The sequence below is a fragment of the Cupressus sempervirens genome, chromosome 11 (genome assembly GCF_028749045.1).
Source record: "Cupressus sempervirens isolate cs-2001-9-10 chromosome 11, ASM2874904v1, whole genome shotgun sequence".
Taxonomy (NCBI): domain Eukaryota; kingdom Viridiplantae; phylum Streptophyta; class Pinopsida; order Cupressales; family Cupressaceae; genus Cupressus; species Cupressus sempervirens.
The window spans coordinates 367,272,286-367,288,804 of record NC_143128.1 but is presented as its reverse complement, the minus strand read 5'-3'; the positions used below and the strand labels follow the sequence as shown (position 1 = coordinate 367,288,804).

The 16,519-nt window shown below is 34.8% G+C and overlaps 1 protein-coding gene across 1 annotated transcript in view; it reads left to right on the top strand.

The window, feature by feature from the left end:
• The window catches only part of LOC149529596 (uncharacterized), a 118,534-nt gene that overhangs the window by 87,495 nt on the left and 14,520 nt on the right, over window positions 1–16,519 (top strand). The window contains exon 3 of the mRNA XM_089810593.1: window positions 11,473–11,714. Coding sequence (XP_089666719.1) covers window positions 11,473–11,714 — 242 coding nt within the window. The remainder of the gene's footprint in view (window positions 1–11,472; window positions 11,715–16,519) is intronic.

The following is a 16,519-nucleotide window of genomic DNA, read 5'->3' as shown; positions in this document are numbered from 1 at the left end:
CAATCTTCCTCACCAATCGTCAAATAGCATGAGATCCCCAAATGAGAGCAACCTCAGATATATTGTATGAAACCTCCCGCAATTTCGAGTTGTCAAGCAAATACTCCATGAATGAATCAGTACAGTAGAAATTATATGTGGAAGCATCAATTTGCTCCCTCGCAATCCACAACTGATCTCTCTGAAAATGTGACAATGCCAATTGTCCAATGCTACTAGCCATATGAAAAGAAGAAATATATTCACTTACAAAAGAAGGAAGCAAATCACCACGAGAGCCTGTCTCCGCTAATGCTCTTGCCTCCTCTATATATACTACATTCATATCCTGGACGGATGTGTTCGCCACATCATCGCGCCCCTCATCCTCAACTGTAGAAGCAAACTCACCACCAACCACAATATGTAACTGCACAGGGTTTGGGGCTGGTATTGATTGTACCCGTTCTAACTCCATGGTAACCTCATATAACTGTGATTGTGACTCCTGAAGAGCCAATTGAGTATACTGAATAGAGTCCATCGTCACCTCAAGCTCCCGGGTGAGCTCAACCACCTCCTCCGTCTTCCCTAACAACACCTCATAGTAGGTGCTACCCCACTCTAGAAGGTAATCTCTGTCATCAACTAACTGAGAGTAACTATGCTTCAAGATCCTAATAGCCTCTCGAAGCGCATGGACCTCTGCTAGGGAAAGACTACTATCACTGTGCTCATTTGACACTGGAGCACCCCAACCAGATGTAGCTAACATATGCCGAATAACATCATAATGATCAAGAGATGAATAAATGTCACTATCACTCACCTTCAGCTGATAAGTCACATCATGCCTTTGTAACCCCTGACTCCTATGCAAGCTTTGTGTCTCACTAACTACACCGTAATAGGAAACTGAATCAAAACTGCCCACCACAAAATCACTTATACATGTGCTACCATCCTTGCTCAATTCTGCATTCAAGATACAACTACTATGTACCTCAAACAACTCCTCTGAAGAAATAGAAGCCCTCGTAATCTTAATCTCCCCACATGACTCAACTTCCACCTCAATAGTAAGATCTTGTAAACATTGATCCTAGGACTCATCCAAAATCTCATAAGAGTCATCACCCAATATCAAACAAGGGGTATCATACCCAGTGCAAATCATAGCATCATCCAACAAATCACCATAGGTGTCCACACTGTCTATATCCCCATCACCTAATGGAGTCTCAATTGCTATCACCTAACTTTGACTCTATTCCAAGTTGTGAATCAATAATGCTAGAGCATGAACCCACATCTACTAACTCCACTATAACACCCAAATCAATGGCATCATCGCTGGGTGACTCCATACTTGCATCAATCCCACCTGAGGAAGCCACTGCCTCTTGCGCTAGAGCAACACTATGACAACTCTCATACAAATCTCCAATAATAATTCCCTCCTCAAGAGAGCCCGAAGTATTAGTAGTAATAACTACATCAATTTTCTCTGCGCTAACTGCAACAACTCTAGGGGCTTCAACGTGTTGAAGCTTAGCGTCGCTATCCACCAAGGGTAATGACACATCTATTGATCTTTGTAAAATGGGTCCACCATCAACACTGCAGATAGGACTAGCAGGTCTCGTACTAAATACAGGTACATCTGCATCATGGACACCTGTTGGGGAAAATTGAAACTTCTTTCCTTGCAACCTCTAAGTCGGCTTTCTGAAGGCAGAAACTATATACTTCACTGTCCTCTCAACTATCTTTGGATCCGACAAGCACTCTGCGAACCTGTGTTGATGAAGCTTAAGTCTTTCAATACTCTGCTGCAAAGCATTCATTTTCGTGCTAAATTCTGCTTTACTCTACCGAATTTTAGAACTACCAATCCTACTATGTTTTTCCATAGAAAAATAAAGCTAGAGTGCTGGTCACTCCAAATGCAATAGCAAATCTGAACAAAAAATAACTTTCCTACTCAACAAGATAGCAGGACTTATAGCTCAGGCAGTAGCATCACTTTATTTTTCACATAGAAGTACTCTTCCAAACCTCCAATAGAATACAATTTTCAAAACATTTATCAGAAAATTTAAACCATTCAGATTAAACCTTTTGTAATACGTTTCTGCTGAAATCTCTGATTATAATTTCTGATAAACAATTTCCGATAACTACATAGGTTGGCAGAATACGCTACTCTGATGAATAATAGATTGGCTGTCAACTGAATCGAAACGGGTGTCTATGCTACCACGAATAACCACAAAACTCACTGGCTATTATAATTGACTCCTTTGAATGATGTCCACAACTTTGCCAAAACAACTTTGCAATAACAACAATAATATACCCTTGGGGACTATGCAATTTCTGATTTGTTCACAAATGCAAAACAAACCCAACAGGGTGGTAGGTTTGGCACTCATTAAATTTCCCTGAAAATATGTTACGGAGGCTGAAAGTTTGTTTCCCAGGCTGGCAGGATGCACAACTCTGATACCATTGTAATAATCTTCTTGGAAGATATTGAAAGGATGCTTAATTTCTAAACACATAATTTAATCAAACAGTTGGCATACACAATACTACTGTTGGTCAATGACTCCTTGTAGCTTGATTATGACCATGATTCACTCTAACTTTCAGATGTCCAGTTCATTGATTTAATGTTTGCAAAGACATAGTATTGATATATTAAATACATAAAATTGCAATACAGAGTTACAGCAAGGTAATAATGCAACAAGCTTAATGCTGTCTGCTATCCAATCGAGTCTCTTAATGCTATTGAAAATTGTACAAAAGCAACTCACACTTCTAGGAGTTTACAGAGATACAACCTCAAACTGAATAATAAAAAATAAACAGTACAAATGATATAGTAATGAAATACCCATTGGCTGGGAGACGTAAGCTTGTGCAATTGGCGAAGTAACAATGCTGCTGGAAGGTAAATGACCACGTGAACTAACTGGAAACCATCGTGAGTGTTCTCAGACTCCTATTCTGTATTATATGCTAACTTGATTCTACTCTCCCCCTTCTCAGTAGGTGTTACGGCTACGGAAGTTCGACCAAGATCTGAAATTGATGCCGTCCTCCAACTTACACTCCTACTGCCTGCCCGATACTTGGTAACTGTTATCTCAGATGTGAGATTGTCTACTAGAACCTGCTTATGTGAGTTCTATTTTTTTCCCTTGACTGCGCTTGACTTCTCTTACCGTATGTTGCCCTCACATGGATTATTACTGGTATGCTGCTCTATTCCAGCTCACTTCTAGTATGCTCCTTAGTATCTCTTTGTGGTAGAAGAGTTGAGACTAGTCATGGTTCAAACTTTACATGAATCACTCTACACCTGGAGATGTGCCTCTGCAAGTACTTTGGCTACTCCCTTAGCTCTGAATTTATTATCTGCTATTTCTACTGCCAAGTAAAAACTAGAATACCAATACTAGATTGTACATACCAATTCCTTGAAATGACTATCAATACCTAACTCACTTTACTGTTGAACTTCCACTCCTTGCAAATCTTTAATGTATCAATCTGGAACTATAGTTCTGAAATGAAAATATGAGTTGCTAGGTTTTCGTCTAACCTCACTACTTTCCTCAAGGGGTTTCGTCCTTCAGAAATATCCAGTGATATTTAAGCAACCTTTAGGATTTTGTAGAAATATCATACATTCGTGGTAACAATCCCAATGCAAATGCTTTCCTTTATAACTTCAAAATGAGGAGAGGCTCGAACAACTTAGCAATGTGGGATAAAAGACTATTTTGTCTTTTAGCCACTTAAGTAGCTTTGTAACTTTATAACATTAAAATATTTAAATAAATCACTTAAGTCACTTGAACTTTAATATTTCTTGAAATACTTGTCTGATTGTTGTGCCATCTGAAATAGGAATCTCTCATAATTTCCCATGTGACCCAATACACTTTCTAAAAATAGAAAGGGTCGATCTCTATTACCCCTGACTTACTATACATATTAAGTATGGAAAATGGAGTCCAAATGACAATTAATGAAGGTTAAATCCATAAATTGCTGAATGTTGGAGATGACTCTAACCATCCTCATTAGCCTACGAGGATCCAATATTAGGCTAATCCCTGAAATTCTGATGCTAGCAACCAATGGGGACATTACAGATTAGTAGATAAGTTTGGCAAAATGTGCACACAGTTTTTTGTTATGTTTGATTTCTCCTTTGGCTTCATAAATCAATTGTTTTAGATAGAGATGCGAGGTTTTGGGTTAGATTATGGGAAAAGATGGACACCATGTTGAACTGGTAAACAAGATGATAAATATAATATTTTTTCTGATTATAAGCAGATATAATAGATCATATCCAAGGACTTGAGGTGAGAGTTTGAAATACATTCAACGTTCATGGAGTTGGGCATTGCATATATCTACCAGTATATCCTGTTAAGATATTTGTTTTGAGGGATTGCCTATTGACCAATTTGATGTTGTTTAGGGGATGCCAAGAGGGGATGAGAAATAAATTCAGTGGTTGATTGCTGATAAAATATAAATAATTCATAAGAAAAGTTAAGCATAGAGCTGTGCACAAATTTCAAACTGCGGATATGACTTACCTCAAGCTAAGATAGACTCCTAGGGAAATCTACGAAACTGAAAAATTCAAGGTATGCTTTTTGAGACAATAGATCAGATGGATGTTGATGCGAGCACTCTAAACTTTTCTCTGTAAATGAACATTAGTTTGGTTGTTAATGTTGTAAGCTTATGCCCTTGCTACTTTCTGTGCTATACTAGGAATGAGGTCCACTGTTGCCTTGAACTGAAATTCTTGCATCAAATGTTCAAGAAGAATTGAAGGAAAATATGCTTGGTGTTTCAAAGAATAAAATGGGGACAGCTAAAAGATACGAGACATCTTCATCAATGCTGAGAGGCCAGTTTAAAATGTTTAGTTAAAATTATGAACTAAAACAGCTGTGAATGATAGCATGGCTCTTTGCAAATGCCCAGATACTGATTTTATTTTTTAAGATTCATATATGTTAAGGATATAGCTTCATTTGGTGCATATATTTATATGTTGTGATAATATATATATATATATATATATATAAAATTGTATATGATAGTATTAGTCTCAAATAGTTTATATATCTGGATCAGCAGATTAGTCTATTGTTAACATAACTATTGTAATATCATCATTCACTCTAATATCGTGACTTCCCGTGGCTTTTGCTACGGAGGAAGTCACGACCTTGCATGGTCGTGAGCCTCGGATATGTATTTAACTAAGTCGATGGCTGCTGCTTGAAATGACCAATCACCAAGGCATTAGTAGATTCAGCAGTCATCACAACCATAGTTATTATATTCAGGAGAATCAATCAGTTCGTTCGATCAGAGACTGATAAATATCAAAAGCATATTAAGTATACAGGTCTGATCCAATACAGATTGGATAATTCTCTAGAAAAGATCCTTAATTTAACATGGTATCAGAGCTTAATTAGAGAAAACTCAATATTCAGATTTGTTCCTCATCTTATTGAAGTCAAAAACTCAACCTAAATCAAAATGGTGAATGGAATCAAAGTAGAAGACATACTGAAGGGGCTGCAAACTTCTCTTCATGGAAAATTCAAATTATGAGCTTACTTGAAGAACTCGAACTAGATTTTTTCATAGAAAAATATATTAAGATGCCTGAAGAAGAATCAGAAAAAACTTGGAAAAGATGTAACAACAAAGCTAAGAAGATTATAATTGATGCTGTAAGCGATCACATACTTCCCTCCATAGAAAGATTGAAAACAACATATGAAATGTTTAAAATTATAAAAGATACATTTGAAATAAACAATGCAAGCATAATATTGACATTAAAACATCAACTCCTGGATATAAAAATAAACAAAGGAGAGTCAGTGACAAATTATTTTTTAAGAATCTCTAAGATAAGAGACCAACTTGCCACAGTTGGAAACAATGCAGATGACGAGGAACTTACATTAATTGCTCTAAGAGGCCTACCTATATCATGGGAACTTTTCATTCAATGTGTAAGTTGTCCCTCACTTCCAAAGTTTGATAAACTCAAGAATGAGTGTATTCAAGAGGAATCTTGGTTAATCTCTAGAGGAATTTGCACAAATCAAGAAGGGGAGATTCAAGCCTTACCAACAACAAAGGAAGAAGAGGAAATTGAAACCAAAGAGAGGAAATAATTTTGAATATCATAAAGAAAAGGATCTCACCGAGGTGATAAATTTGATCACATTCGAAAAGATTGTCCTGAAAGAAAGAATATTTTAAGCTACCATATCGGAATCTCATGAAGTGCAAAATCCTCTATTCTATGTAGCTTTATCAAGTGAATTAAGTACAAGTAATAATATTTGGATAATAGATATTGGAGCTTCAAGACACATAACTGGATTCAGAAATCAGTTTGAAACATTCAAAGAGTATTGCACAGAAGAATTCACAATTGGAGATAATTCTACTCATCCAGTAAAAGGAATTGGGACTTGCTCATTAAAAATAAAAATGGGAGACTCTTCTACTAAAAGATGTACTATTTGTACCAAGAATAAAAAGAAACCTACTTTTCATTTCTGGCCTAGCATACCAATGATATTGTGTCATATTCAATCAAGATAAAGTGTTACTATGGACTAAAACTCCAACATTAAGAATGCCATCAACATAGGATCAAGAGATTCTTTGAAGCTTGTACAAATTAAACATTAAAGCAAAACATCAAGCACTAAATCATGAAGTCCATAATTCAAATGAACTTTGGCATAGAAGATTAGGACACCTTGGCTTTAGGCTCTTCCTACCATAGGGAATATCATTAGAGGCATACCTAATCTCAAAACTAATCACATTAGCATTTGTAAAGGGTGTGCTCTAGGAAAAAAAAAGAAAGGATACTTTCCTTTAAGTAAACACAAGTCAAAAATTGCACTAGAACTTATCCACACTGATTTGTGTGGACACATGTCAACGCCTTCACTCGGAGGATTATTGTACTATGTAACCTTCATTGATGATTACTCTAGGAAAACTTGGATATAATTTTTAAAACTTAAAATAATTTAATGAAGTTTTACAAAAATTCAAAGAATTTAAAGCCCTAGTGGGAAACCACGCTGGAAAAAAAATAAAAACATTAAGATCAGATAACGAAGGTGAATACACATCTGACATCTGCAAAGAGTTTTGTATTTCTATTGGAATTAAGCGGGAGACTACAATGCCTTATAATCGTCAAGAAAATAGGGTTGCAGAAAGTAAAAATAGAACTATTATAGAAGCAGCAAAAGCCATGATTCATGATCAAAATCTCCCTATGTCTTTTTCGGCCAAAGCAACAAGTACAACAGTGTACATTCAAAACAAAAGCCCTAATATAACTTTAGAAAATATAACTCTTGAAGAAGCCTTCATAGGAATCAAACCAACTCTTAGTCATCTAAAAAATTTCGTTTGTCCTGTCTACATTCACATTCCCAAAGAGAAAAGGTCTAAACTTGAACCTTCCAGAAAGAAAGGCATATTCGTTGGCTACAGTGAAACAACTAAAGGATAAAGAGTCTATATTCAAGGACAAAAGTCTGTTGAAATCAGTAGGGATTTCAGTTTGATGAAGAGATCGCTTTCAAAACATCTTTAAACAAAGAAGATGAGGAAATTGAAAATCAGAGGGAGTTTCATAGAAAATGATTATAATACTGAGAATCAGAGGGAGAACACTATAAAAGATAATTCAACTGGAAATTTGAGGGAGAATCTCTCTGAAGACACACCTGCATCCATTATTGATAATGATGAAGTTTTAAATCACAAAAAAAGACCACTATGGGCAAGGAAAATAATTGAAGAGAACAATGTGGAACCAAATGAAGTTTCTAGAGAAAATAAGAAAACAAGAAATAAAAAATGCTATGTTGCCTTAGTACCAGAGTGCACAGAAACAAAACCAAGTAATGTTGAGGAGGCCTTAAAGTGTCAAGCATGGAAAGATGCAATGGTAGAGGAATATCAATCCATTCTAAAAACTGATGTCTGGGATATTGTTCCAGACCAAAAGACAAATCAATGGTATCTTCAAAATGACTATTTAAGATCAAGTATGCACTTGACGGAAGTATTGAAAAAACACAAAGCCAGATTTGTTGTAAGGGGTTCTTCTCAAAAGGTCGGAATTGATTATGAAGAAGCGTTCGCTTTAGTTGCACGTTATACTTCAGTAAGAATGATAATTGCCATTGTTGCATCTAAAGGATGGAAAATACATCAAATGGATGTAAAAACAACCTTCTTGAATGCTGTCATTGAAGAGGAAGTATATATAGAACAACTACAAGGATTCACTACACATGATCAAAAGCTATATGTATGTAAACTAAAGAAAGCCCTCTCTGGGTTGAAACAAGCCCCCAGGGCCTGGTATGAGAGAATAGACAACTATCTTCTCAAATTAGGGTACTCCAAGAATGAAGCTAATCCAAATACATATTTCAAAATATCTAACAATGACATGTTGATACTCGCTCTTTATGTTGATGACTTGTTGATAACAGGTGCTAATCATCTTACAGCAAAATGTAAACAGGATCTCATAGTTGAATTTGACATGAAGGATCTAGGCCTTCTACATTATTTTTTGGGTTTAGAAGTACGACAAAAGGGAAATTACATCTTCCTAAATCAAGAAAAGTACACTACAGATATATTAATCAGATTTGGGATGATGGATTGTAAGCCACTATTTACTTCAATGGAAACTAATCTTCATAAACTAAAGAGTGAAGTAACAAACTCAAAATGAATAGATCCTACTCACTATCGACAAATTGTTGGATCTCTTATGTATTTAGTAAACACTCGACCAGGTATCTGCTATGCTACAAATGTATTAAGTCGCTTAATGTGTGAGGCTGTAAAACACATTTTAAGATATTTGAGAGGAACTATAGGACTTGGATTAAAATATGATAATATTGAACTACAACTTCAAGGGTATTATGATTCTGACTGGGCATGCTGTTTATTGATCGTAACTCGTAAGAGTACAATAGGGTGCTATTTTAGCTTGGGATCAACTATGATATCTTGGTTCAATAGAAAACAGTCAACAATTGCTCAGAGCTCTACAAAAGCAAAATATATGGCAGCCACCATGGGAGCACTTGAGTAGTATGGTTAAGAAAACTTTTATATGGATTATTTGGCAAACCATTAGAATCCACCATAATTCACTGTGATAATCAAAGCTGTATTAAACTCTTAGTTTATCTAGTTTTTCATAACAGGTCTAAACATATAGATATTCCTTACCACTATATAAGAGATATGGTAGACAAAAATGTTATCAAACTAAAGTACATTAGCATTGAGGAGCAAAATGCAGACATCTTCACCAAACCTCTAGTAAGGTTAAAGCTTGAATACTTTAGGAAAAAACTTGGTATAACCAAACTGTAATTCAATATTATGTAAAATTGTTATTGAATAATTAATAAATTCAACATTGCAATATTGTGGATATGTTGTGGCAAGAAAGGTGACGATTTTTCTTGCAGATAAGGTCACTATTGTAAAGTGACAATCTTAAAAATAGTTTGTCTTGTTATCATATACTTCTAAATTGAGAAATATATAATGATGGATGTATCAAGATTGACTACGTTAGAATAATAATCCAGAATGCTTTGATTTCTTGATACGGTGTTTATTACTGGATTCAGTTCTAGTTTACACAGGAATAGTGTTAATAGTTTAAGACAATATACGTCCTAGTAGTATGCTCTCAATCCTCTTTTCTTCTAAGAGGGAGTGTTAAGGATATAGCTTCATTCGGATTGAAGCATCCTTATATTTAATATGGATTTTGTATATTGATGCATATGTTTATATGTTGTGATAATACTACACACACACACACACACACACACACACACACACACATATAATTGTATATGATAGTAATAGTCTCAAATAGTTTATATATATGGATCGGCAGATTAGTCTATGGTTAACATAACTATTGTAGTATCATCGTTCACTCTAATGAGAGTCATGACCATCAAAGGCCGTGACTTCCCGTGGCTTTTGCCACGGGGGAAGTCACGACCTTTCATGGTCGTGACCCTCAGATATGTATTTAACTAAGTTGATGGCTCCTGCTTGAAATGATCAATCACCAAGGTATTTGTAGATTCAGCAGTCATCACAACCATAGTTATTATATTCAGGAGAATCGATCAGTTCATATAATCAGAGACTTTGATAAATATCAAAAGCATATTAAGTATACAGGTCTGATCCAATACAGACTGGATTATTCTCTAGAAAAAATCCTTAATTTAACTATTTACAATAAAAAAACTACCCCAGTTGAAAACAGTATTATTCTGCTTAAATGGTGCTCCCATGACACAAACTATTGTAACTATGAATGGTTCAAATCTCCTGATACTTGACTAATCTTATGCAAAAAGTTATTATTCTGCATTTGAATTTGCAGATTAATTTCTTAGGATTGCATTTCTAACAAACTTCTGATGTTAAATCGGTGTTTGATTTGAAACGTTGCTGGTGAAAAAGTTGTACACAATCAAATCCAGAAGTTCATTTGCATGGATTGTGGAAATCTGAATGCATTAATTCCTTAGATTTCTTCTATGAACTAACATTTACACTATTTTTCCACTGATTTTGCTTGCTTTTTCCTGTAAGAACTTGGTTGCTCATAAACCTTGTAAGTAATGAAACCTAGAATAGCACCAATGATTGTTTTCTCCCAGTTTGTATGAGATGAGTTTGCAGCTGATATGCCACATGATATCTTTATAATATCACCCTTGTGGCCCATGCTGAGCATGAAATAAACACATGTATACCTAGATATTGAAACATTATGTTTATGTGAAATCAGCATGTGCATGTGCCAAGATTACTATTGCAAAGATACTTAGAGGAGTCTTTACTCAGGTATGTTCTTTATTCATACTCTCAAGTTCATATATAAGATGATTACACCTAGGGTCTATACCAATATCTATATTCGCATTCACTGTATAATGATTATAAACAATCAAATTATCAGCATCTGAAATAAAAAATGCATACCATAAGGCTACTTATAAAATAATTACAACAGTATTAAAATAAATTTAAATATTAAGTAGTACAATGTACATACTATAGACAATGGAGACTTTGGAAGTTTTTATCCTCCCATTTCTATAGAATTATACTGGAAAGGATGGCCATACACTTTTATGTACCATGGTTCTGTGCTTTTCTGTTGGCAAGTCGAAGGTCTCTAGAACATAGATGATAAAGAGAGTCGTTTGCTACTCAAATTGAATATGAAATATAACAGCTTGATGATTGCAAATAATATAATTCATTATATGTGCTTGAATAGAAAACCATTTTAATTTCTATCATGTTTGCTATTTGCAGAAAAGATGTCATGCTTGTAAAATATCTGATACAGTTGAAGGATCAGGACAACTCCCTTATCTTATTTCTGTAGCTGAGAAAGAAGGTCTGAATTTTAGAGCTCCATCTTATTTGGTGTGCAATAGAGAAAATTTACAGATAATGGCAAAAGGATATTCAAGTTCTTTGGTCGTTAAGGAATTATGGGAGTGTTTCCAAGTTCATCTGATGCAAATTATCAGTTGCATTTTGAAAAAATCCAGGTGCATTTTTTTTCCTCTCACAACCCTTCTAATGGGATTTTCTTGATTATGAAACCTGAGAGGATGTTTAATGTATTGGACAATATTCTTGCAATTAATAAGAGACGTGTGAGGCATAACTTTTTTAAAGAAGATTCCTAGTTTGATCACAATGCTACTGCTGCTTGTTTATTCTTATTTCAACTATTTGAGACTACCTTGTGTTAATGTTGTAGCTTCAGTCAAATTGATTTAACTATGAGATACTTTGTTATGATTACTAGTTAATCATTCTGATTAGTAATCATTACAAAATTAATGTTTACATACATTTTATATATGTATATATAATCAGATACAATTAACAATTGTCTAATAATTACTAATCATAAAGAATGAAATAGTACATGTTAATGAATAGACATGTCCCGTGAAGGGACATTGTCTCTCCTTGTCTCATCTACAATATAAATACAAGAGTGATTGCTGCCTTTGGAACACAGAAATTACAGGAAATAGTACGTGTTAATGAATAGACATGTCCCGTGAAGGGACATTGTCTCTCCTCGTCTCATCTACAATATAAATACAAGAGTGATTGCTGCCTTTGGAACACAGAAATTACAGGAAATACTATTACATTTGCAGTGGTCATACATTAACATGGTATCAGAGGCAGACTGCAAATGTAAGAAATGATAGAAAAGATGAAATGTAGAAGCAGTTAGAAAGATAGAAAAAGTGAATGCAGCATACAGGCCAGACATAAAATATTAAACACAAATACATCCTCATTGGCAGCGGGGATTATTATTACTAAGTCAGCGCAGAGAGATTTTCGTATCAGTTAAGGGGGAGAATATATAAATTTTTTAACCCACATCAAATCTGGAGGAGGATACGAAACATACAATATCATTAACGTGGAAGTTAATATATCACAGTAAACAATATATCTGAAGAGAATAAGACTGGAAGGAATACAGTCAGCAACAAATGATACTCCAGTCAGTAATAGAAAATCATAAAAGTGACACATGTACTAAGGGATAGCAGATAAGGAATAGAAAATAAGACACAAAGATCACATAAAAGTCTGCAGTGTAGGGCACACCATACAAGCCTCGACACAGGCATAAGGGAGAGAAGATAAAGACACGATACATATATTTAGTGGGCGAGGACGCATAAGAACAGAACATCGAATGAACAAGTGCTGACACAAATAAAAGTCAATAGTGATTACCGCAGGAAGATATTTTAAAGTATTTATCATAGACAGACTTGTGAGGTAGCGGAACATAATAAATAGGAGCGACTGAGAACATTAAGAGTGGGGTGAGAACTCTGGAACCATCATTGGACAAAGGACCAGTCGCCCATAATTATCCATGCATATCCGAACTGGGAGGAAACAATTGTAAAGGCACTGAGCAATGGATATTTCTATTTTGATTTTGATTGTATTAAAAACTAATGAGGGATAGAAGACAACAATCAATATGTAGGTCTGAAAAGAATATCGCAAGTGTAAGTATGGTGGCATCAATTGTAAAAGGATCAACTAATCATGTTAATCGATACCCTTGCCTAAAATATATTATCGTCAAAAACAAAATAAGTGTATCAGCAATCTCAAAAGCTAATCTCTCTAATAAAAGTTTCAAATTTTAAAAAGATGGATCTACAGAATACGAATGCAAAAACAAGGAAACAAATTAAATCTTTTAAGAAGACAAGATTCGTCCTCCCTACGGTTGGGAGAGACTCTTTGATCAATGAAAATTGCTTTGATATACTCCAAAATGGTCAAGAAAATGATAATCTTCCTCAAGATCTAAACCACCAAACCAAATTGTAAACTCTGCATTTCTAAACCGCCCGAGGTCTCCAAGGATTACTCTGTACAACACGAGTTAGTCAAATTGCTCTATCTCTGTAAATGGAATCAATGGATGGTGTGAAGGGCAAGCGAACCCTACAGTGACCGCAACAAATTTAGACAGATCAGGAAAAGAAACGAATGGATGGCAACTGGTTTGAGGCCATAAAAAATAGACGAACTTTCCACAGGAGGTGAGGCTAAAAAATTAGTACTCGAGTTTTAATTGGTCTAGGAACAGTAGGGTCTCCAATATGGGGTTGAATACAGTGACAAGTAGACATATGAAAAGCCATCGTAGCAAAGCAGGCGGTTCATACCAGCTAACAAAATGACCAAGAAACTCTGAACAATTTCAAGAAGCAATTTCGTTGGGAATGACACTCTGCTCCCCAAAGTTTGCGATTAATGTGAAAAAAGTGAAGAATCATGAAGACGATTTGATTTTTTGCAAATCAGATGGCCTTTTTTTTTTATCAAAACAAAATATGTGAAAGAGGTACATAGTCCTACTATGCATAAAATCAATGCTCTTTTTCATATAAAAACCAATTTGAAGCCCTAACAAAGGCAGATTAGGACAAGGTGCTGAGAAACAAGCAAGAACAATTTTGTAATAAACATTAAAATTTCTCACTGCCTCGAAAAAAAGACTTCCCTCTACCATCAATGAGATCCATCATGGAAAAAGCACACGCCAATGATGGCTGGCAAATGATTAGTAAGAAAATTCGGAAGAGAGCCAATAATCAAATCAGAACACCAAACAAGGGCACCATCCACAAACTGTGGAATCAAGCACCAAACATAAGCAATAGATTCCATTCAGGCAGAAACCCAAGACCAATTGAAAAGGAAATATCAAGAAGATGGGAACAATCAAAGAAATATAATGCAGGAAAATCACAAAATAATAATAATAAAGCACCTCAATTAGATGCCCTAAATAAAATTTTCGGCGGCAAAAAACCTAAATCGAATATTAGCGGTAAACATGAATCAAGATCCCCAATCACAAGAGGCAATAACAAGCTAATGCTCACTGAAAATACATTAATAATCAACAATTACTCTAGTGAAGATCGATGGTTTGAATGCAAAGCATCATGCCTTTTTGCTTTCTAGAATGGTCCAAGAACAAAACAATCAAATTTTAGAAAGTGGATACAAGAAGCTTTTGGAAGCTAGGTAAGCATTTCTATTCTTATTGATAATTTAGTCCGTCTTCATTGTAAAAGCAACATAGTTAGGAATGAATTAATCAATGAACCTCTATGTTTCTTTAAAGGATATGCATAAAGGTTTTAGAGTGGTCAGCTAATTTTGATAGAGAAAGCGTAAATAAATTAGTGATTCCTACATGGGTAGCTATTAAAAATGTCCCAGTTGAACTATTCCACAATCAAATAGTAAAATGAATAGGAAATTCGATGGGAGATATGATAGGTTTTGACCCTTAGTTTAAGGATTCTAATGAAATCAAGATTTTAGTCAACATTAGGGTTGATACCCAAGAGTTGGATCACATTAAAATAATTACGAATAGATCAATATATACTTTGCAAGCCATATGGTATGATGTTTATATCAAGAATATAGTATTAATTGATTCACTTTCAAGCATTGATTATGGGAATGACATTACCTATTATGTCAATAGGAAATCAAACCTAAAGAAGTTATACACTATAACAACTAGTGAAAACATTGCAAGGGGGCTAATCAATGACAATGAATATTCAATCCTCCAATCACCAAAGGCAGAGGTAGACGTGAACAAGATGGGAAAAAGAGGTCTAACCAAAAGACAGTAAAAGCGGAAAGCATGCCCAAAGGTAACAGATTTTGAAAGAACAATTCAAGATAGAATAGACTGCCGCGAGGATGAAAAAGCTAAGGATGAAAACCATAATCTCATCCGTAGTAAAATAGAGACACTCTTAAGGTAGACTAGATCAACTAGTCGGGATGAAAACACAAAGCGTAATAAACTTAAAACATAAATTAGCTAGTATGATATGTATTACAAATGAGGATGTAGAAAGAGAGATCGTTGCTTATCACATATTAGTGCTACAATAGAAGAATGGGAGATGGATCAATTAACTCTCATAGTTGAGGAAGATGCATAAATAGAAAAAGAAATACACCATGTAGAGAACATCAAAGATGAGAGTATCAATAATAAGGTGCAATATATAGTGATAGTGGAGGAAAAATTATATTGCAAATTAATTAGAACCAACCATATGACAACAACAACAATAATAGCAACCAATGTGATAGTATAATTGTTTTGGAAGAATTGGAAAAGGATGTGGTGATTTAGAAAATGGACTTTTGAGAAACTCAAAAAACTAATGAAAATATAAATATAATGGAACAATGCAAAAAATGTAAGCATCAGAACCCATACACTGAAGATATTAGGGGAAACATCAAGACACAAAACAGACTATTAAAGGACATTATGCTAGTTTATAATGACATTTGCGACCAACACATGTTATGATAGGATGCTCATAAGACTCGCCTAAATTTGAAGGAGCAACTATTGATTAATGACAAGAGTATGGATAAGGATGAAACACCTAATGGAGATAAGATAATTGAAAACCAAATAGCTAAGTTAGAAGGGGTTTTAATCAAGAAAACAAAGATTTGAGAACAAATAATTAGAATCCTAATAGCAGGTCTAATGAAGATAGACCATAGAGTGAGATTAAGGACATTGTGCTGATAATGACTTAGAACAGAATAATATTTAGGAGATAGATTTAGACAAAAATAGAAAAATAAAACTCCAACAATTGCAAGGATAAAATGAATAAGGATGTTTAGTAGGGGAAAATGTAGATGGTAGAGTGACTAAGAGTAGTACACCTGCAACAATAATAGAATGGCACATGGAAAACACAACTAATGAGAAAAGGGAAAGAGCAAA